At 40.8% G+C, this 23,200-nt stretch overlaps 3 protein-coding genes across 3 annotated transcripts; 1 reads left to right on the plus strand and 2 right to left on the minus strand.

Moving 5' to 3' along the window:
* Positions 1-1,278: 1,278 nt before the first annotated feature.
* Positions 1,279-5,472, plus strand: gnat2 (guanine nucleotide binding protein (G protein), alpha transducing activity polypeptide 2). The gene is made up of 8 exons (XM_067240847.1): positions 1,279-1,429; positions 3,251-3,293; positions 3,787-3,928; positions 4,184-4,341; positions 4,481-4,609; positions 4,727-4,856; positions 4,942-5,095; positions 5,285-5,472. Exons 1-8 carry the CDS (start codon positions 1,279-1,281, stop codon positions 5,470-5,472), a joined length of 1,095 nt encoding a protein of 364 aa, XP_067096948.1.
* Positions 5,473-8,528: 3,056 nt separating this feature from the next.
* On the minus strand, positions 8,529-15,481 carry gnai3 (guanine nucleotide binding protein (G protein), alpha inhibiting activity polypeptide 3). Its single transcript, XM_067240690.1, has 9 exons — positions 15,364-15,481; positions 12,549-12,591; positions 11,884-12,025; positions 11,538-11,695; positions 10,566-10,694; positions 10,186-10,315; positions 9,897-10,050; positions 8,929-9,136; positions 8,529-8,840 (listed from the first exon to the last, which is right to left on the minus strand). The coding sequence occupies exons 1-8, from the start codon at positions 15,479-15,481 to the stop codon at positions 8,946-8,948; spliced, it is 1,065 nt and encodes a 354-aa protein (XP_067096791.1). The 3' UTR covers positions 8,529-8,840; positions 8,929-8,945.
* A 2,855-nt stretch (positions 15,482-18,336) lies between these two features.
* On the minus strand, positions 18,337-22,755 carry gpr61 (G protein-coupled receptor 61). The gene has a single exon (XM_067240226.1). The coding sequence runs from the start codon at positions 22,578-22,580 to the stop codon at positions 21,180-21,182; it is 1,401 nt and encodes a 466-aa protein (XP_067096327.1). The 5' UTR covers positions 22,581-22,755; the 3' UTR covers positions 18,337-21,179.
* Positions 22,756-23,200: the final 445 nt, after the last annotated feature.

Below are 23,200 nucleotides of genomic sequence, written 5' to 3' on the forward strand. Positions count from 1 at the left end.
CAGTATACACAAAAACATTGCCAAATTACTTGTATTTTTTGCGTGCCTTGAAAAAGCAACAGAAGGTGGTATTTGTTTGGCCAACATGCAATGCTCCATTTCACACTAATCAACTGTGCCACAACACATCACTTGAAGAAAAGTACCCCTATCATGTGAAGTATAATGGCAACAGCATCATTAGTGTTTTGTTTCTAACCCAGCAAGGACTCGGGTTTCTGCCAGGATAAAAGGGTTAACTAAGTACAAAAACATTCTATAATAAAACCTGTGCAGAAGGCAACCTGAGGCTGTCAAGAGGCCTTTTAACATTTGTTAAAAGGTAAAAGTATTTTTAAGTGGGTGTAGATTTTTTTAATAGGCATTATACATGCACAATAAATGCAAAGCATGCAGTGCCATGTGCTCAATTATGTAGGTCAGTGCATTCTCGGTCATCTCATCCAAAACACATTATAGTCCAGGACGATTAGTCAGACAAACAGGGTTGCAAATACTCCTGTGTAGAAGCCCAGTAACCTCTGGAGCCCATGAGCCTATGTCGCTCATGACGCCGAGATCAACTTCATGGGCATCATCACTTTTACATAAGTAGTCTGTCTTCACATATTCTTAAAAACTATATGCAGATGAGTTATTATGTAATGTATGCCAGTGTCAATAGCAAAGGTTTGACCTTGACTTTACTCACTTTCCCATTCAAATATCAACTAAAGAAATGTCAGGACACAGTGCAGCTACTTTTTTTAGTATGCCCACACCACCTGGGCTTCTTAACCATAATAAGTTTAGGAGACCTTAATTCTTCCTATCCATGGGTAATCATGTGATATATAAATATATATAAATGCTGACATGTATTGATATTGTGGTCATTTGGGGTCTACTACATGGTGTCCAATACAACAGATCAAATTAAGACAAAAATGGGTGTGTCTTCTTTTCCTTTTTTACAACCTTCTCTTATGCTCTTATTACCCTAATTGGAATGGCTAGCCAACCAGGAAAGGGCACTGAAATCCCCAAGCTAAGACATAGGGGTTTAAGGAGGGGGGAATTAGAGAGAGCATCCTGCATCTGAACAAAGACCGGACACTACTACGTCTTTACCCTTAAGAAGTGACTACCTGATCATCTTAGTGTGTGAGAATTTGAAGACACCAAGAACGCGCAAGCACCTCCCAGGCGGGCAATCCCCTTCCACTCGGAAACTTATTTGCAGCACGAATAGTGTCTGCAAACCATTTCTCTGTAAGCTAAGCTCGGAGAATCGTCAAAATGTCTTACCTCGAGGACCTTGATTTGGACGAGGAGGAAGAAATGGGCAGTGCAGAGGACAAGGAATTGGCAAAGAAGTCCAAGGAGTTGGAAAGGCAACTCCAGGATGATGCTGATAAGGATTCTAAGACCTTCAAGCTATTAATGCTTGGTAAGTGTACACACTCCCCAGATATCAGATATAGCTGTTGTGGCCTTTTCAGGCACTTTTTCACACCTGAGGAAAAAAAAAGAAAAACCGTGTTCAAAGTAAAGAAGAAAAGATTAAAGATCTTTGAACTCAAAGTAATATTTTAGGCAAACTTGGAAAATAGAAAATAAATGGCAAAATCTTGATGGACAACTTCTTGGACAACGGTAAAAGTAAAAGAATGGTCTTTTTCTGTTAGAAAACAAAGCCCCAAAACCAAGATGCTCAAGGCCAGAAGCAAAGTTTCTCAGGAGCGATTTGCCAGCAGGATTACAAGATGCTCTTTAGTTTTGTTGATTATTCTCAACAGGAAATAGGTTAAACAATGTTTTACAGGCAAGATAAATCGAGACCAGAAAAGTTAAAAATAATTTGGGGGACTAATTCATTTGAGTTAAACAGGATATTGGGTTTATAACAGAGGGAAATAGGTGAGGAAGTGGACGTGGGTTTCTCATCACTTGGAAGTGCCAGATGCAATTGACAAGCAAGTCCTGTAATCCCTCCAACAACTGAATCACTTTGAAAGCAAACGCCTCACAGAAACATATGTGTAAATTGCATTATGTAGAAAGTAAAGTCCTGAACCATCAGGTGCATAAACCTTGATTTTTGTTTAGCCTCATTTAAAAATGTATACAGCTTGTAGACAGTGATAATGTAGGCAAACAAAGTATTAATGCAGTTATGAATGCAGTCAGGCAAGAGATATTAGCATAGTCTCTAACAAGAGCAACTGTTCTATATGGCATGGTCACTCACATCTATAAAACAACACAACAGTGTGTTGTTAGTTACATAATTACAGTACCAAATTGTCTTTCAGTTCCTCATTGACCAATGATGCATGATCATTGGCCAATGTGTTGATACATCTTTGACTTCTTGGACATCTACACTTAAAATGTTACAACCTTAAGTCTGACTAAAGCACTGGAAATAGGCGATGGTACAGCAATCCGATTACGCTAACTGATTTAGTACAGATCCATTGTAAGCTCTTGTTTGGTTCCTCTGTGACAGAAATCATAATAGACTCCTACTCATCTCTCAAAACATGCACGCTATTACTCGTAAAATGACTGTAATTTTAACATAGTTATATTGAAGTTCAGCAAAAACAAGATTGTGAGTAAGGAGAGGAAAAGTAAAGTAAACCCATCATTTAAGTGGTGATGTGCATGACAATGGTACAGTAAGTAGTAGTCTCACAATCAACAAGATGAGAGAGGAAGTAGAACAAGGCCTATTTATCAAACACAGAAATAATAATTTAAGAAAGTAAGACCACAGAGACTACTCTACTTCAGACAAGAAACAATGCTGTAATGTTGCTATTCAAAGTAATAATTTTCCCTTGTCAGGATTCAACAGGTTTTAGATTTCTGTCAGCACAGTTGTCAGAAACAGAGGAGAATCGGGAACCCACTCTGGTCCCTAGCACATGCAAGTCCTTGGAGAAAGGTCAAGACAGAATACCAGTGCTAATGCAGAGGGGAAAAAACAATTGCAAGGCAGGATTAACCAGCTTTAACGGCAGAGTCGCTTTTACCTTCATACCTCGGGATTGTCTTGTCGATATTCAAAATGCAGAGTAGGATTGTAGAGGGTAGGTTGGCTAAAGCCAGGAAAACATCTAGAGGAAGTGAGTCAAAAAGGTTTTCACGTTCGTTAAGCTGATTGCGTTACAGTAAACTCTGTTTGTCCACAGTCCAGACATTGACTGGGCACCATCTATTTGTAGAAAAGTCTCTCATTTACATTGTTTATGTTCTCTTTCAGGTGCTGGTCAGGCAGGGAAAAGCACCATTGTGAAGCAAATGAAGTAAGTAAAATGCTTAGCAAAATTTAATCTTAAGGGTCTGACTGAATATGTACCATGCTGTATGTACTGTAGGCCACACAGGGGTGAGACATCAACTATTTGATATGCAATGTCCTGATTGTTGGATATATCATCCAAATGCTCACACAACTCTGAGCTTTAATGCTACTCTGAGCGGTTGCATTTGCTGAGAAGTGTATTGCAAAGGTTTGGGCCAATTTCAGTTTACAGTAATTTATCAGCATGTTCCTTCATCTGTTTGCCAGATGTTTGCCTGTTGTAAACAAGCCACTAGGTGACAGTGTTAATAATATACAGTTCAGTATACAATACTGTGTGTGACTCAGTCTGAGTTACAGAAAACTCCGAGTATCTGCCCTAGCCTTTTCTGGTAAATTCTTCCCACAAATTTGTAATAGTATTTTGGTACTTTCTTACTAATGAAAAACCTTTAACCTGTTAATGTACATGATCCCCATCTCTTCCTCTGAAGGATTCTTCATCAAGGTGGTTATACGAAAGAAGAAAAATTGATGTTTCGAAGCATCATCTATGGCAACATCCTGCAATCTGCTCTGGCCATCATCAGAGGCATGGAGATGTTGGGCATCGAGTTCGGATCACCATCTGCAACTGTGAGTACGGGCCTAGCCACACACCAACCCTTACTGCAGAGAAAAGCCTCATAGAAACATGTAGAACATCTAAAGTAAACACTCTTCAAACATAAAAGCCACATCAAGTGGGGTCAGATGGCTGAGCGGTTAGGGAATCGGGCTATTAACCAGAGGGTTGCCGGTTCAGAGTTGATCTAGAGTTGATGATAGAACTGCAATAGGATTGCTGGAGTGACTTGCTGAGAGATTAACATTGGTCTGTTTGGGATGCAGGATGACGGCCAGAAGCTGCATAACCTGTCAGACTCCATTGAAGAAGGAAGCATGCCCACTGAGCTGGCTGATATCATCAAGAGGCTGTGGAAGGACCCTGGTGTGCAGGCCTCCTTTGAGAGAGCTGTTGAATATCAGCTGATTGACTCTGCATCCTAGTGAGTGAATACACCTGACCAGGTCATCTGTCCCAATACAAACTGCTTTACACACCACACTTCTACAGAATCATGTACTGTATCTATTTTGTAAAAAAAAAAAAAAGTTAGCCAATAAATAACGTCATGTCTTCCACAGCTACCTTGCTGCGCTGGACCGGATCACAAAGCCTGATTACCTGCCCACTGAACAGGATGTGCTGCGATCTCGAGTCGAGACCACTGGTATTAATGAGGAGGTTTTTTCCTGCAAAGAGGTGCACTTCAGGTGAGTCTCCACCCCTTTTGTGCTTGTATCATTTCATATTGACAAGGCCTAATATGAGTGTTATTTGTTTTATGTCACTTTCCGCTAACTCCTGTGCTGGGTATATCTGATGGACAGGATGTTCGATGTCGGTGGCCATCGATCAGAGAGGAAGAAGTGGATCCATTGTTTCGAGGGTGTGACCTGCATCATCTTCTGTTCAGCCATCAGTGCATATGACATGGTGCTGGTAGAGGACGAGGAAGTGGTGAGTTGGGATGAACATTGTGCCTCACTGATCTATGGAAATAAGTGAACGAAGTAATTGAAACCTTTTTTTTGTGTCTTTTCAGAACCGCCTGCACGAGTCTCTCCATCTGTTCAACAGTATCTGCAACCACAGGTTCTTTGACGCAACCTCCATTGTGCTTTTCCTCAACAAGAAGGATATCTTTGAGGAAAAGATCAAGAAGGTCCACCTCAGCGTCTGCTTCCCAGACTATGATGGTGAGTGAAATACAGCTTCAACCACAGGAAAGAAGTAGACAAAATGCAGTAAACACAGTAACAGTGTTTCTACTTACCCAGTACTCTTCCATAATTAAATCATCCTTACACAAAAAATTGTGTTCTATAAACACAACATTCAGAACGACAGAATCAAATGACCTTATGTGACCCTTTCGTCTGTTACAGGGCCAAACACATATGACGATGCCTGCAACTACATCAAGTCACAGTTTGAGGAGCTGAACATGAAAAAGGGTGTTAAAGAAATCTACACCCACATGACCTGTGCCACGGACACAAAGAACATCGATACTGTGTTTGGAGCCGTGACAGACGTCATCATCAAAAACCTAAAGGATTGTGGCCTTTTCTGAGCGGCTTGAGAAATGAAAAAAGGTATGCTCATCCCACAGAACACCAGTGAGTGGTGACCTCTACAGTATCCTGGGGTTTAGTGTAATGAGGCTCAGCTGTGGCCAGATCAAGGTGCAGACCGATGGCAATTCAACAAAAAACACATTCTGCATTATAATGTCTGGTCCCCTAAGTTGCCAAGCAACAATATGTGGTCTAAGCTACAAACCTCACATTGCTCGTACTACACAGTCTATTGAGACCCTTTGGGGCAGCTAAGGGTGAGGTGGATGTCATCTAACATTGTAATAATTAAACATTGATTCAACTATATGGTTCTGTCTCTACCTACTATCATGTATAGAAGACTTACAACTATACGAAGAATTTTCATTAAAATGAGTTGGAGGAAATCGCAGTGAATTACACAAATATTTCCTGCAGTGTAATAATGCTCTAAATTGGTTAAATGTTTGAATGAAACCATTCAACAACAAATTCCCCCAAAACATTCCAGAGGAATTAAAGAAATATATGCAGAATCAAAATAAATAAAATTATATATATATATATATATATATATATATATATATATATATATATATATATATATATATATATATATATATATATATATATATAATTAAAATAAATTGTAAAGTAACTTTTATCTTTTGTTTTACTCTAGAATATCTTTCCCTTCCTTAACCCTTCACCTGACTCATTGGCATTGTTTGGGAGCTGTACCGGTGTGGGAGCACAGAGAGAAGTACCAGGATGTCTGGCTGCTACATCAATGTTGTTGATCCCACGAGAGGCCCTGGGTCCCCGATACTCCTTTCACGTCATTCTCATGTATGACCCTGCTACACAGTGCATTCAATGTCCAACTGGATTGAAACACCAACCAACAAGTCCCAATACCCTTATGGTCATGCAGTCAATTTTTTTAAGAAAAGCTATACATTTGGAGGTTTTTATAGTGAGGCATTTGAGACAGCATTTTAATCATGGTATGCATTGTATTTAACCTCTGAAACTGCTGGTATGAAAAAGGGAATAGTGGCATCGCAGATCCTGACACTTTTTAAAAGATTGCTTTGACAACTGTGCTGACAGAAATCTAAAACCTGTCGAATCCTGACAAGGGAAAGTTATTACTTTGAATAGCAACATTACAGCATTGTTTCTTGTCTGAAGTACAGTAGTCTCTGTGGTATCACTTTCTTAACTTGTTAAAAGTTGCTAAATAGGTATCACAGATATTCCAAGTACATATGTTCAGATTCCAAACAAAACTGTATATGTATATCTATTCTAATAGTTGGAATGTGTTGCATTACACAATCTAACATTTAATGTAAACACTACTTTTTAAAGGATCAAACATGGTAGGTAAATTAGATACTTTGTAAATAAGAGTAGATAAATCCCTATATTTTGAAATGTCGCTTTGTTAAGAAGCTGGAATCTGTAAATCTGTTAAGTCTTTCCTTGTGAATCGTAGAGCCGTGAAATAAAAGATGCATTAACTCCACTCCTGTTTATCATTTCAGAGTAGCTCAAACAGACACTGAACCTTACTGACCACGCTGTTAACACTGTTAAATAGAGGGGGAACAAGATTGCAGAGGTTGCATGCAACACAAGTCCATAGACTATCTTTCAGTAGTGTATTTCTGTGGGGTCCAGACCAGTGTGGATGGGACAGAGCTGGGAGTGCAGTTGAAACAGGAAGTTGCGTCCCAGAGGCCTTTACTACTGTTCCTATTCTGCATGACCTGCTCGTCTACTCCATTTGGGTGAGAGGGCTTTACCTTGCTGTGGGTCCAGACCAAAAGGTTGGAGCTGAGTGGGAACACAGGGATCACAAAACAGGGATATTTCCACTGGTGATTTGGTTGCTGTGAGAGGGACAGGAACAAATGATGGAAGAGCTAAGATCTTTGTGCCATCATTTAATAGTGTTAGATGAACAATCCAATCTGTGCAAAGTCAAATTAAGCTGAATATCATCTGCAGGAATGCAAAGTTTGCATCTGAAAAGGAAGTCATGTTAGTGTTATCACATTTTTGGGAGGCTACTTGGCAACATTATTTTGAACATGTAGGCATGGTATTTTATGGGCTATGAGCCTTGAAACATGATCACAATGACTCCTATTGTAAAAATCCTCTTTGTAAAACAAATCTATTTCTCAAATATGAAGCAGTGACTATCAAACCATTTCCTACGGCTAGATTCATCTAAAGTGTTGAGGGAATATTCACATTCATCCACACAGATCTTAAAGTTTTCCACACAAAATTGTGCTATATAGTGAGCATTGCACCCAAATTATAAAAATAGTGTTCTGTACAAATGTGGCCCTTTTCTAATTGTAAATAGCAAGGAGAAAACCTCATGGGGAAAAGATGACTGAATTCATAAATCCACTTTAAAATCTCACACCTAACAGGTTAAAACTAATGTACATAAAATTAATTACATTAATTTCCGATCAATACATAAATTATAGCATTCACACAACTGTTATTTTCAAGTGCATTCTAAAATTGTAAAGACATCTAAAACCAAGGGTCCCATCTTTAGACATGGTCTGATTGGGTATTTAAAAAAATACATTGCGAGTTGGAATCCCAACCACTGAAGAAATCATAAAACATACTTCGGTTAAACACTTTATAATCACTATCCATTATAAGCCATTTATGAAAGTATGAAACTAACTCCCTTAATACAAACGAATGGATTTGTAAAAAGATAGTAGATATTGGTCAAGTTTGTGGGGACACGAAAGCACCATTTGATCAGCTGGCTACCCCAATAATATTTACTAATAATGTATAGGGATTATTTATACCATTTACTGTATAAATAACTGTACAAACATTAATCTATAAATACTTTATAAAGGCTTTTAAAGGACAATAATTATCAAGTACAAGCATCATATTGGTGCAAAACATCCACAAACTTGTCATGGTATAGAGATCATCAGTGTAATGATCAGCCTCCTGTTTTTGGTCCTTGTGTATAGAAGTGTGACAATCTGCAGACTTGAGCACTGGGATGAAAATAATCAGCATTTAATTTGTTACTGGCACCACAGCCATGAACACATCAAGGCTCCAAACCAACTCACTGTGAGTGCTTTACTAGTTTCTCCAACAGATTTGCCCCGCTTAGTGTTCGCCAAGACTATGAACCACTGTCAGGAAAAATTGTGAAAAAAAGGAAAAGTTTAAGAGGAAATTGTCAGTATTCCGGTCCTGTGTGCAGCATGGCAATGCCAACACTCTGATCCCTACTTTCCAGATCATTTACTGCAGACTTCCCAGGGTCATTTCTCAGCCTGGATTCCCAGGTCTCCACACCAAACCTACACTGAAAATGAAGAGGGGAGATTACTTAGATTACATTAACATGGATCTTAATTCTAGATATCTGACTGTTTTATGTCAAAGTGTCTGACCTGCTGGTCCTAGCACCTCAGCAGAGGCCACACTCCTTCAGATTGATCTTAATGATGACGTCAGTGACGGCGTCAAAGACAAACTGCACGTTCTTGGTGTCGGTGGCGCAGGTGAAGTGGGTGTAGATCTCCTTGGTGTCCTTCTGTCTGTTCAGGTCCTCAAACCGGCACTGGATGTAGGCCGCTGCCTCCTCATATGTGCTTGCACCTGAAGCAATGGGCAAGAGAGCAAGTGGGAAAGGCTGTTAGAGACAGAGGGTAGAAGCCAAGTCATTTTGGAAAGCCGCTTGGAAGTCACTGGTTTAATCACAGCACTGTTAAAGTCCTTTCAGATTACACACAAGGTTAAAGTAAATATGGCGAAAATACAAGACAAATCAATTACTGCTGTATATTGTGACTATATACTGTCCCTCAAATGCAAGGCTGCTGCTGCTGAATAATGAACATATTTTCCAGTATGCCTGTATATCAAAACAAACCTTTCTTGTACTGAATGCTATGACTCCCCCTGAGTTTCAGGTCCAAAAATAAGTGTAGGTGTCAAACCCCATCAGGAACAAGAGAAAGGTCTGGGTTATTCAAAGTGACATGCTTTGAAAAACCTTTAATACAACAGGGAAGTAACATGAATATTTAAAGCTTCTATTTTGACTTAACCTCCATAACGCATGAGTAAATTATTTAGCAGCATATGGTTATCCACAACAGCTAATATCAGCGAGAATGTGTAAATGTAACAGGCACAAAAACAACATACGGCCTTATATGGCTTTCATAAACCCATGCTTCGAAACTGAAGGTAATTTATGCTACAATATGCAAAGTGTTTAACCACGTTTTCCATCCAAATGTCACACAACATTTGTGAATAAATAATGTGATGACTCTCTGTTATGAAAGGTTTATGAAGACTTCATAAGGCCTCTAATTTGGTTGTGGGTGTCAGGAGGGTCATTGTGTCCTGCCTGAGTACTCTGGGTAGCAGATGGTGAGGGAACTCCGGCAGATCTTCTCCTCAAACAGGTCCTTCTTGTTGAGGAATAGGATGATAGACGTGTCTGTAAACCACTTGTTGTTGCAGATGGAGTCAAAGAGCTTCATGCTCTCGTGCATACGGTTCTGTGGGATGAACGAAACGACAAGAATCAAGACTGTTGTCACATACAATCGTGAGGTACCAACAGATTCCCACCCCTAATTGTATGCATCTTTATAAAATACGGACAGGACAGTGTGAAAGAGGCTTCTCCTCACCATCTCCTCGTCTTCAGCTAAGACAAGGTCGTAGTCACTGAGGGCCACACAGAAGATGATTGCAGTGACGCCCTCAAAACAGTGGATCCACTTTTTCCTCTCAGAACGCTGGCCACCCACGTCAAACATCCTGTCGTAATTTTTTTTGGTAATTATTATTGGTTTTCAAGGATTAATAATATCTAAACCACACAAAACCAAGACCAAGATCTGGAGCACTAATGAATTCTGTTTTTTGTTTACTGATTATTGAATATTGAAAAAAGGATACGAAGCCTATGCAGAATGCCAGAAGGGCCTAATGATAACCAAACTAGTATGACGCCACCAAAGGCTCACTTGTATTGACTAGGAGAAAGGTGAGTAGACGGTGTACTGACTTGAAGTACAGGTCTTTGAAGGTGAAGTGGGTCTCTACAATGCCGGTGGTCTTAACGCGGGTCCGCAAGACATCCTGCTGGGTGGGCACATAGCTCTGCTGGGAGATCCTATCCAGGTCATTCAGATAGCTGGGGGGGGGGGGGGGGGCGGGACACAGACAGACACACGAGGTCGGAGGTTTTAATCAAACCACAGTCTCTCACAGTAGGAAGTTGACAGTTTATGACTCACCAAATTCATGGAAACGCCAATGGTGAAAGCAAAACACAGGATAAACTCCTTGACCCACTAATTATGCAAAGACATAACATTGAGTAGGATAACCTCAAGACAATCTGGTCTGATGAGCTTGAGGACATTAGCAGACATTATCTTTAAAAACAGATAGCAGAGAGGGAGGATTATGTGAGAAGTGATGATAAGTGATGCTAAATATGGGCTCTTATTTTGATGGATGATAAACATTGGCCTCTGGTGAGGTTGAGTGAAAACAGAGTGTACTGTATGCCCTGACTGACTCCATAGTTTTCTCTAGACTAGGAGTGTCGACAGATTGTACCTACAAGGAAGACAAGGCCTGTGTTTCCAAAATAAAGAAATGACCTTCATTCTAACCTACTTTCATCATGGTATGTGAAAAATAGATGCCAAAGTTAGCCACAACTTCACCATTTTCACAAGATTCAATACTCCACTTGGACAAAATACACATACATTTTTGGCCCAGGTTTCCGATACCCAATTGTACATAGTTTCAGTCAATAACCTCTCAATAACATCTCCACGCATATGTACTAAAGCTCACACATTCAATTTGTGAGTTTTTTTTAATGTATTTCTTCCTTTAACCAAATTAACTCAAAATGTAATATATGTTGACATGAAGAAATAAAAAAAGTATATATACTGATTCTGTTGTTACTAGCGTGGAGGGTAGGCCACGTGTCAACGAGGCACTAGTGAGCTCTTACTATGAGGCAGAGTCGTTGAGTTGGTACTCCCTGGATCGGATGAAGCAGGCCTGGACCCCACCGTCCATCCACAATCTCTGGATCAGGCCGGTCAGCTCTGCAGACATCACTCCCTCCTCTGTCGAGCTAGCGAGGGCAAATAGCTGACGGGCATCGTCCTGGCGACAGACATTTCTCATTCGTTAGACAACTTAGCAGTCGTGCGACTCTGTGGCTAACTCTGACTCTGCTGCATTTCAGACTTATAGACTGAAACTTTGCTTGTTCAAAACAAGTTGTGTCACTGTTAAAGAAATTGTCATAGGCCATTCATGAAAGACAGGCTGATACTGCAACATAAACATACCGTTCGTATAGAATCTCCAAAGTCGATCTTTAGGCGCCCCATGGCTCTGATGATGGCTATGATGGACTGAATTGTATTACTGTAGACCACCACTTTATACTGCTTACACTCATCTTCTGAGTAGCCATCTTCATGAATGATTCTAAGTGGAAACAAAGTTAGTATGAAAAATGTTAATCCTAAGGAAACCAACAGTATAACACTGAGGAATCATTCTTGTTTCTGACAAATTGAACACATTTTGTTTTGTTTGCTCATCTGGGACGAGGTGATTTAGAAAACAAACGGTCTGTTAATAGTGTAGGTAGTTTACGCATCGGTGAATGTGCACGCTTAATGTGGGAATCCGGGGGAGTCTATTCAGGCCCTGCCAGGCTATGGCTGGCCTTTGTGGCCATTGTGTAGCCTGTTATGTAAAAGAGGAGCTTCCTTCTCTGCCTGAGTGGCGCCAAATGAGGCCATATCTCTGCCTCTACAGCACTTTGAACAGAGATGTAGCAATCATTCCTGCACCATTAGGCTCTCAAACAAGAGAGCTGAACTTGGAACAGATTTAGTGGCATGCGTGTGACACAGTTATCCCAGATACGGGGACAGTCACATGTTTGTGTGTGAGCTTGATAGAATGTAAAATGCTGCCAACATGCTGCCACAAGTGAACTTACTTCATCTGTTTCACGATTGTGCTTTTCCCGGATTCTCCTGCACCTGAAAGACAAGCTCTCTGTTTACAGAATTGTCCACAATAACATTTAAAAACAATAGGGGGGAAGGGAAAAAAAGCAATTTTTGCTTCTTACACATCGGAAGCTTCTAGCAGAGGCTTGTATTCCTTCTTTCCCTGCATCTCTCTTGACTCCCTCTGTCCCTCTCCCTCAGAACGCATCATAGCACTAGCATGAAGCAAGCACAGTCAGCACATTCAATATGAACTTACCCTCCCTGGCAAAGGTATCTGATGCACCAGGCCAAGGTGTGTGAGCAAGAAAAAGTACATACTGCTCCTGGATTCCTCATTGGCTAATCTTTATAGCATGGTGTGTGGGTTGGAAATGGGAAGAGATATGGACACCAGTATCACGTAAAACATTCTGCACATTGAGCTAGGCTTGGATAAGCTAACATTAATGAGAATGGAGTCTACACGACTGAATTATAACAACTATAAGTGATATCTTGGTTTGAGAAAGGTAGGCATTCCTTCAGCACCAGCATGCTCAGAAGATTAGTAGAATGGCATGGCACTATAATGCTGTGGATGCAAAATGACGCAATACAGACCCAAATACTATCCTGCATGTTTGGTTCCAATGAGTATTGTATAAAACAAAGCTTGAGGAAATGCATTTTTGTCTCTAAACGATGTTGGCAGGCCAATCTCAGAAACACAGTTTTAACCTAAGTCCATATAAACCAAGTACCTTCATCACTACGAAAAACTGTCTGCAAAAAGAACACTGTCACAGCAGAGTAAGTTGGTTTCCATCACCCTTTAAGACACCGCAATGGTATTGTGTTGTGCTGGCTGACTGCACAAAGGGAATAAAACTGAACCTGCTTATTCAGGGGTCTGTATGAAATCTAAACATTCCACCATCCCACATCCACCTTTCTACTCCTTCCTGCTGCATGAATAGAAAACATTCTGGACATCAGAATCAGATTTATTCGCCAAGTAAGTTTGCACAAACAAAGAATTTACTGTGGCAGGGAGGTGCATATGATAAACATATTGAAGTTTTGTAGAATGTAAAAAGTTTACAACAGTATCTAAATAGATATGAGAGAGAAACAGAAAAAGAGGGACAGAAAAAGAGGAACAGAAAAAGGAGGGACAGAAAAAGAGTTGTTATCCAGGTTAACCCTAGGTTAACTTCCATTTCACACTTTGGAAGGATTGGATAGCATATATATCTACTGTGCAATCAGAGGAATTAGGAAAGGCGTGTTTGAATTGTCAGTTAAACTGTTCTGATGGTCTCCTTCTGTGCATGTACTCCAATTAAGGAATTGTATGTCCATTAAAATTAGTTATGCCAGCATTGTTTTAAAGTAGTTTAAAACAATGCTGTTTTAAGAGATGCATACATTCATATAGTATATGTGACAAACAGGCCAATGGGCAACAGGTCTTCAATACTACATATACCAACATACTATAAGATTCAGTGATTAAAAAAAATACAATATATATATATAGGCCTCGTATATACATAACAATACTGTTCCATATGAAATACAGAATCATCTCATCACTCAAATATATTACTGCAAAAAGAAGTTGGTTGTGTGAGAGAACATGGATGGATGGTCATCAACTTATCCACCTTCCCACATACACCCACATTCATAAACAGCCCTAATGGCTTCATGCTATTTATTAAGAATAACAATTACTTTAAGCATATGGCTTTTCCAGGTCACTTTTTGTGTGTGTGTGTGTGTGTGTGTGTGGGGGGGGGGGGGGGGGGGGGCAAAACCACAATGAAAGCCTCATTTTGCAAGAATGTTTGATGGATACTTGAAAATCACCATTTGAGGTCAGGATTATAATGTTTGGAAATGTTTTCAGGCTTCCAACATTGTGGTTTGGTGTGGAGAGCGGCAGCCAAAGGCCATTGTTTTTTTCTCTTGCTCTAACACAGGCATCGGAGCTGGGGCAGTTAATGGAAAATCACTTTCCCCTCTACACCATGTTGTCAAACCACAAGATTGTTTCCATTTGATGTAATAGTCTATTTGGGATCGTTGTGTCACTACTGTTTGTAAAGTGTCTTCCTACAATCAGTGCTCCTCAGAGATTAACCTGTGATGACAGCAATGCATTCACAAGGGGATCCATTCACATCCTTGTGGAGGCTGGGTGGATCCATTGGCAACCATATTCTCTAGAATGAGACTACACACCACATCACCACCAGCCCCCTTGGCACCACTGCACTGAGGAATTTGGCAGTTTTCATCTCGTCCATGCATAAAGGTTTCATTTCTGGTTTCAAAATAACTTTCAAATATCCTCAATCCTGGACAGGGGTGTAGACAGGCCATACCGGTAATGTATTTGAGGTCACTACGTGACCAGGGTGACCAATAAGCAGGTAACCGATATTTTGACAGCTTATCCCCTCCCTTGACCACTTTACTAAATTTTAGCAAACTGACACCTAAACAGTTAGCTACAGCCAATTCTTCATAAACTGGCAGTTGTAACATGTCAGGGGATACACAGAGAAAGGTTTTCTAGCTACTATTGAAATAATTACGGAATGTATATGTGAGAAACTGTATAAAAATCAAGAGAATTTTTGCAAACTCCAAACAACCGCATCCTTCACATTGACGGACTTTCAGATGGAACTTCACAATTTATCGTGGCACGTAGTTCTAGTACTGCAACTATACAGGCAAATGCAGGCACAATCAAAAATTGCCTACGGCCAGAGAATCCTTGTAGGTTAAATTAAGACAATCAGCTCTTACCAAGTAACAGTAGTTTCACTTCTCTGGATGCTAACTCTCCATCTTCTCGTAGGTTCCGATCAATCATTTTACTCCTCTCCACAGCCGCTTTATCCTCAGCGCTAATTGTGCAACCCATTTCAACAATGTGCCTGTGCCCTTTAAAAAAAATCTGTGCACACAGGTTAGCGAAATAATAACGCTTTTATTGATGCGTGAACTTCCTCAGCCAGTAACCGAGAGACTGAAAGGCGTTGGCACTTTTCGTCAACCCAACTAGACCCACATGGGAGATGGGTGGTAAACTAACGCCACTAAACTAATGTGGTTTCTTTGGTAAATGGTAGACAAAGTAATTCTTGCAACTCTGGATTGTTTAAAAAATAAATTGTAAATGTGTCTAGAGTTTATCCATTTGCTAGAAAACGTTGCTTAGCGCTGGCCATATAAAAAATTGCACATAGCCTACCTAAATAGAAACATTTCGCATCGACAACCCATTGATACAGTTTTAACATGTGTCCTGTCTTTCTCATAGTCCCGTCACACTCTGAAGTTGCGCTGTCGCGCGCTCCAATACCAACTACAGCTGATGCGCGAGAAAAACGAGAGGAGACGAGCCTTTGTGTTGCATGGGAAATGTAGTACTTTGTCACCCGACTTGAAAACTTTATCGACTCCCATCAAATTAGGTTTTAAAACACGCAAAGTAGATTAATGCGTAACAGTTTTTTATGATTATGAAGATTGTAGTATAATTTAGTTTTTCCTTTGAGTCCTCCTTCAAACAGTCAAAATAGTATAGCTTAGCCTACAGAGCATCTTCAAAATGTGCTAATATGTGTCAGAATTAATCGAAATTTGTCTGACTCCGACTTTCACTTCAGGTACTGCAGTTCACACACAGACGGCTACTGTAAGTAGGCTACAGTAAAGTTTTCAACGATTCGTTTCTGGGCTAAACGTATGTGTGGTAAGAGCGCCCCCAATGAACTTATAGCTTCATTGCACTGATTTGCTCAAAGCATTGGAGAGTGAGGGTGGCACACACACCCGGAAGTGTGTCACAGTTTACATTCCTTTTATTTCTAAGGTCATGAGAAATGTATGGCTGAATAGATGTATCATTGTCTTAAATGTATTAAATTTCCTATATGCACCATGTTGCATGTTGACATCATTGTAATTTGTTAGTGGTTGTTTTATGTGTTTTTGAGATCAAGTATATTAATGTAGCCAAATATTGTGTTCATAGGAAATCTGAAAATTATTCACACATCATAGGATTATGTCTACTGAAAATGTGGTTGAAATATAGTTCAACCCATCTTAAAGTGTGGCACTGTCGATGAGAATGTGCTTCCCAATTCCCGAGAGTGTTTCACTTTTCGTCCAATGTGCCCCTTGTCAAACCTGAGACTGTGGCAAATCTCTGGTATACAAAAACATTCACGCATTGCAGAGTATAGTGCTGACCTTCCAGACACTCCAAAAACCTGTTCTACACTTGTATACCATATGTTTTCACATCTGTCTTAACTCTGAGAGCTCTGTAAATGTGATTCCTCCTGAACAGGACCCTGGATCCTCCCGCTCCTCTTACCTTAGCCAACCCAAAATGTCATCGGCGATAAGTTGCCATGGAAACAGCTGATCTCAGAGAAGTCTGGCATAAGTGAGAGAGCCATGTGGAATGGATTCACCCTGTTACAATTTGAAAGACTCAAAGAACGCAAAAAAAAGAAGAAAAAAACTTATTGCAGTATCAAGGTCAGTAATCAGTGGACCTCATTCAGTGCTTACCAGAGAAATATGAGATTTAGCTGACACTTGCAAATGTCACTTTAAGTTAGGTAGACATTTAAACTTAGCTTTTAAAACATATTTTCAAAGGTGACAAAACACATATGTATTAAAAACTCTTTATGCTTGTCAAACCAAGTCATGTCTTAAAATAACAGGTCAATCTTTCCTTTAAATATTTAATCAAAAACGTAAAGTATTGTAAATTAATTGTTGAACTGAGGATTTGGTGAACGCCTATATGAATTCCAATCAACCGAGCAGTCTACTAAACTGAGACTGAGACCTCCCTTTGCGCTCTTTCATTCTGCTGTTGAAAATGAACAGAAAGGTCAGCCTGTTGGTACGGCTTCACCAACCTCCAGGAGGCTCCCTATTCAGCTACATCAAAGCTATGAGTCACTCCCATCAGTCAGGCAGCAGCACAGAGAGTAGCACGATTAGAGGGAGGACAAATGAGAGAGGGATTAATCGATGGATGGAGAGACAGAGATAAAACAGATAAGATTAAGAATAAAACCGGCAATACGTTTGATTGTCTTCCCATGGATCAAAGGTTGTGTCTTTTGGTTCGTGCTGGAAGCGCTGACACATGTCTTTAATGACGCGATGCGAGTAAAATAAATGTAACTTCCAGGTTTCCTTAACATATGCATTGTATTAGCACACTATCATCAAAAGTGATGACATTTGTGTCAGCACTGGGAGTGTCAACAGATTTTTGGGGGGCATCTGTGTTGAGTTGAAATATTTATTTGTGTGGCATTCTCAAGCAGAGGCTAAGGTCAGGGAGAGACAGGTCAGTGTGGGTGTGAGTTAGGTTATCGAGCTCTGCAGCTTTACTCACAACGTCCCCCACCGACTCTCATTCATAATGAGTTTGTCAGTCCTGCCTACTTCAAATGTCACCCCTCTTTCATCTTGTTCCTAGGGCTTCGTTTCACCCCTGTGACTCCATCCCTCGAGACCTTCACAGCTATCACCCGCTGCCTATACAACCATACAGAAATACACCTGTGTGTACACATAGATGCATGCTCACAGGCACAATACACACATTATGCGTCATTTTACACACACGTTTACTTGAAGGCGGTTGGGGTTGTGTCACTGTGTCATGTGATCTGTAATTGTGAAATGAAACATTCCAAAGGCATCTATGTCTTTAATTGATACTTTTGAAGGGGAACCAATACAGAGGAAATGCAAAAAGAAGAAAGAATGCCTAAAAATTCTGAATTGAAACAAACACTCATTATCTTGGGTACGAATGAAAGTACATTAAAAAGTTAAATGAACGTAATGTCTATGTTATTCATATGAACCACTTTTAAATATCCAAACATACAATACACTATGTCAGTTTTAATGAATAGATATTGGAAATATATTCATCTTTAAAAATCTTCATACTTCAATCCAGTCAACAGTTGCTTTCCTTCTTTGTTTATTTGACCAATAAAGGGGGAAACAAGTATCAGGTTTCCTGACACTATTTTTAAAGAGAGCAGATTGAAGGATGGATGCGGTCTAGTACACAGAGAGGGATTTGTGCTGTTTCTCTACAATAGTTGCTCCACTGTTTCATTATAATCCTACATCCTGTAATTTCAAGATTCGACTGGCTTTACCACTAGGGCTAGGGATTTAAACAGAATCAATTGACAAGCAACAGCGATAGTGTTGTTAGCCTATTAAGATTTAGTTGTAAAGAATCAAGACAGCTCAGCCCAGAATGGCATAGGATTTGATGACAGAGAAATCTGGACACAGTCGATTGTGGTAATGGAAAGGATATTTTAATACTCTGGTGTCGTACTTGCTAAAGATGACATGTTCTGCTCATCTTTAATCCAATTAACACTCATTTCAGAGTAACACACCATACCACAATCTGATGCAAAAGAAATCGCTGTTTTATCTTAACAAGATGATATAAACAGGCCAATTGCAAAACAACAGTCAGCACTAAAGTCATTATGCAAGTTAATTAGGAACGTTATGTCTTCAGTGACAAAGAGTCCTTTTTTCTCCAACATCCACCAAATCGAAAACTTCCCAGAGTGCCTTGCTTTGCATGTCTTGTGATTATCCCAATGGACTAAGTCCAGTATGAGACAGTGTTATGTGCAACAGTAACAGATCAAAGTAAATCAACAGATAAAAGACGTCCAGAAAAGGGGAGAAGACAAGGTCTGTTTTTTACCACAGAATTGTGTTTGTAAAATATATCTAGATATGTCTGACTTGTGCAAGTTGTTTTTATTCCCCCTGAGATCTGAAAAATGATTGATGTCCCCCACTTTGATGGTAAAGAGGGCAAAGGCAAACCATGCCATGTGTAAGCATTGTCACACCTGTGTCATGTATTCACAACAAACCAAGGTTGTTTATGGCTAAACATTACAGCACCCAGACTGTTCCAAAGTTTACCTGTAAATAGCATCAACATTGGTAGACGATGGTGATTGGTCAAAATCTTTACAATCTACTTCTATGAGGCCTTCAGTAGCTTCACTAAAACTCCACTGAAGCAAACACATTTCTTGCAGTTGATATTTGGACCTCACGTTTCTAGTTCCTAATGCTCCAATTGATGATAAAGCAATGATATCAGCAAAGTAGATTATGACATTTTATAATTCATTTGGCGATCTGTATACTTTTTTGTGTGTTGTTTATACAGGACTATATGTATCTGAAGTTTAGCTATGTGAATTGACAAAAATAAATACAACATTGTATCATATTTAGAATTTAGTAAAAAAACACACGTGTGTGTGCCTGTTTACTATAAATAGACTTAGCACCAGCTGTTAAATAGTCTTGTTAGCAAAATGGCACTGAATATTATTTTGTCTCAAGAGGAAAACAGCTACATTTGCATTTATTTATTGGTTACATTAGAAGACGAGGGAGTAGAATAAATATTCTCTCATGAAAATGCATTCTGTGCTTATCTCCCTACACATTTCTTTATGAAATTAATTGGAACACTGGCCCACCAGACTCTTATCCCATATCTGATCTTTAGTTCTTTATAAGGTTGTTCTTGCAAAAAGCAGTTAAGCGACTATAAATAAATTCAGTGGGGAAACTGGAGATGCTCTGATGGCCTAAAGGACACACTGAAAAATTATGTAAAAATGTTTTTTGCACCAGCCCAAAAAATATAAATCCTTGTTTTTAGAATTCACTCTAAATGATGATTACATTATTATAGTTGATCATTATATACTTTATTTCCTGAGGTTCATTTGGATCGTAAAGATAATTTTCCTTTTTACTTTAAGTAGGTAATACAGCTATGCTTACATATTATATCTTGTTGCATCCAGTCTGCATGAAATACAACAGTACTACTCAATGTAACTGACGCAAACAGGTTTGTATCTGCCTACTATTGTTCTGTGGTCTCCACCGTCTCTGTGGTTGATGCTATGCAGAGGTTTGTGGGTCACAATAGCCAGAAAACCATGCTGGCTGGCATACTGCAAAAAAAAAAACGAAAAAGGATGTATTGTAGTTTGTCATCCTGGCATTTCTGGCACAGTGTATCAGACGTATCATGTAATGGGACATTAAATCTCTGTCTGATGGACTATGTAGGCTGGTAGTGTGCTATTTCAAATGCAGGGAATGAATGTCAGGACCAAATATTCTCTTCCTCTATGCTAAATCAAAAGACAATACATATTTCATTAGGATGTTAACAAAGGAAAAAAAATGCTGAAAAAGATTAAGGGAAAAACAAACTGGCAGTGTATTTTATGTAATGGTTTGGTCTTGAGAAAATGGATACCCATGCGACTTGTAATTGTTTACTGCAAAGAACCCCAACACGAGTGACAGTTGAATGCATATTGAACTTAACCTGAATTCTTCAAAGATACAAGCTCTATTCCAGTGTAGCATTGACTACAAAGCACTGTCAGGTACTGTGTTATACTTCATAAACTTTAGAAAATGTGAACAAAACCAAGAGTATCAAATAGCTTAACAGACAGCAAAATTGGACATCTACATTTTCATAGCTACAGCTCAGCTACGGTCCTGCAGTGGTTATCTAAGTTAAGGTCATTGTTCAGCTGCTGCTGCTCTATGAACTCTGAGGTCTCCTCTATAATTTGTCCAGGCATGTGGAAGTCAGCAGGCGTGTTCTGTTGGACAGTCGGGTCCTGAGGGGGATCCTGCTCTTTCTGTTCCCCAGGGCTGGCCCTGCTGTGGGAGTTACGGGGCTCCAGATTGCACCCGGTGCCCTGGAGAAACTGCATGAAGTTCTCCTCGATAGAGGCCTCCCGGCTAGGCAGCTGTTCCCCCTCCCCCGGCCCCGCCCTCTTAAAGAGACAGGCCAGGTGGCGGCCCAGCTCCTCACGGATCTGTCGGTTGAGGCATCCGTAGAAAAAGGGGTTGGAGGTGAAGCAGAAATAGCCAATCCAAGTGACCACTTCCTCAAACTGGGCCATGGAGGCCGTCGAGGTAGACACCAGGGCGAAGTACAGGTGGAACGAGAAGTAAGGGAGCCAGCAGCAAAGGAACTGGCCCCCTACTGCCATCAGAACCACCGCGGCCTTCCCTCCGCTGAAGGTCCTCTGAGGGGTGGTGCCGGCCCCCCCCAGGCTGGCCACCATGGTGGAATGGCTGCTGAGCGACTCCGTGCGCTGCCGAGGCGTGTCCATCCAGGTGGGCAGAGGCCCGTGTTGCATGGCTGCCACCCGCGCCACCTTGAACATGTTGCAGTACACCACCAGGATGATGAGTACGGGGCACAGGAAGTAGATGAAGGTAAAGAAGACCATGAACACAAGGCGTGTGGTTTCTCCACCCCCGCTCCAGTGTAGGGAGCAGCGTCTCTGACCCGAAACCAGGACAGGACCCCTGTCCCCCTGCAGCAACCAGCCCAGCAGAGGCAGGGCGGACATCACAATGGCTTTGACCCATATCCCAACCAGCACCAACGCCACCACCCCCACAGTCATCTTGACCTCGTGACGCATGGGATGAATGATGTAGTAGTAGCGCTCCACGTTGATGGCGGAGATGGAGAGGATGGCGGCGCTGACCAGGCACACGCTCAGGCAGAGGTAGCACCGGCACAAGGCCTCGTCCACCACAACCCGATTGGACAGCATACCGAGCGGCATCAACACCAGGGCCGCTAGCAGGTCCACCAGACACAGGTGGAACACAAAGGCAAACTTCCTCAGCTGCGGGGTCTTGGTGATGACAGCCATCACAGCCAGGTTTCCAACCACTGCAAGGATGTCCATGAGGAGCATGGCACACAGCGCTAAGGACTGTGTCAGTGTACCACCACCACCACTACTGCTTGACTGGCTGACATTGGAGGCGTTGGGGTGGAGAGAGGCTGGGAGCCAGGGGGGGGGAGGAAGGGAAGTGTTCCACCAAGGGCTGGGCGTGATTGGAGGCTCCATGAGTGGGTGGGATGAGGAGAGAGGCCACAGATACTCACAGGCCCATCACCCATCCTCCCCTGCCGTAGGGTGGAACTGAAAACTGGACTTAAGTAGCACTGTCAGCCAGGGTAGCTGGGGCAGGACATGGCATGACCTTCATCGAAATCTGAATCAATGTTTACCCTGTGTGGTCCTGGGCCCAGAGTAGTATCGAAGGCCGCGCTTGACGACTGCACTTGATGTCGAATGTGGACACTTCCTTTGCTCAAGGAGCCTCCATTCAAGAATGGATTCTGAAATGAAGGAGGGAAATTCTGGTAAAAAAACAGGTATCAAACAGGTGTCAAATTAATTGTATTTATGTTCACAGCAGAAACCCTTGCTTAGATCTTCTCTTCATGTGCTCTGGTGCATCTGAAGCCATCAAATGGACCCATCAAACAAAGCTTTGAATGCCATTCACATCTGCCTACTTGACCCACATCTTATTTATTTTAAACATTACAGAGCTCTATCAAACTAATTAAGTCTAGGACGTCTCCTAGACACATATCAAAGTCCAAATAAAACAGTATCCTTATTTTTTAGTCATCAATACACCTAGAGAAAATAATTTCGGAATATTTATGTTGGTAAAA

The sequence above is a fragment of the Osmerus mordax genome, chromosome 7 (assembly GCF_038355195.1).
Source record: "Osmerus mordax isolate fOsmMor3 chromosome 7, fOsmMor3.pri, whole genome shotgun sequence".
NCBI classification, from domain to species: domain Eukaryota; kingdom Metazoa; phylum Chordata; class Actinopteri; order Osmeriformes; family Osmeridae; genus Osmerus; species Osmerus mordax.

Excerpts from the sequence above, each read along its gene's own strand:
- gnat2 (XM_067240847.1), top strand. The coding sequence starts at position 1,279 with ATGTCTTACCTCGAGGACCTTGATTTGGACGAGGAGGAAGAAATGGGC. Across the intron at positions 4,342-4,480 it reads CTGATTGACTCTGCATCCTA|CTACCTTGCTGCGCTGGACC; the intron begins GTGAGTGAATAC and ends TGTCTTCCACAG. Across the intron at positions 4,610-4,726 it reads TGCAAAGAGGTGCACTTCAG|GATGTTCGATGTCGGTGGCC; the intron begins GTGAGTCTCCAC and ends TCTGATGGACAG.
- gnai3 (XM_067240690.1), bottom strand. The coding sequence starts at position 15,481 with ATGGGTTGCACAATTAGCGCTGAGGATAAAGCGGCTGTGGAGAGGAGT. Across the intron at positions 12,592-15,363 it reads AGTGAAACTACTGTTACTTG|GTGCAGGAGAATCCGGGAAA; the intron begins GTAAGAGCTGAT and ends CTTGTCTTTCAG. Across the intron at positions 10,316-10,565 it reads TTCAAAGACCTGTACTTCAA|GATGTTTGACGTGGGTGGCC; the intron begins GTCAGTACACCG and ends AAATTACGACAG.
- gpr61 (XM_067240226.1), bottom strand. The coding sequence starts at position 22,580 with ATGGAGCCTCCAATCACGCCCAGCCCTTGGTGGAACACTTCCCTTCCT.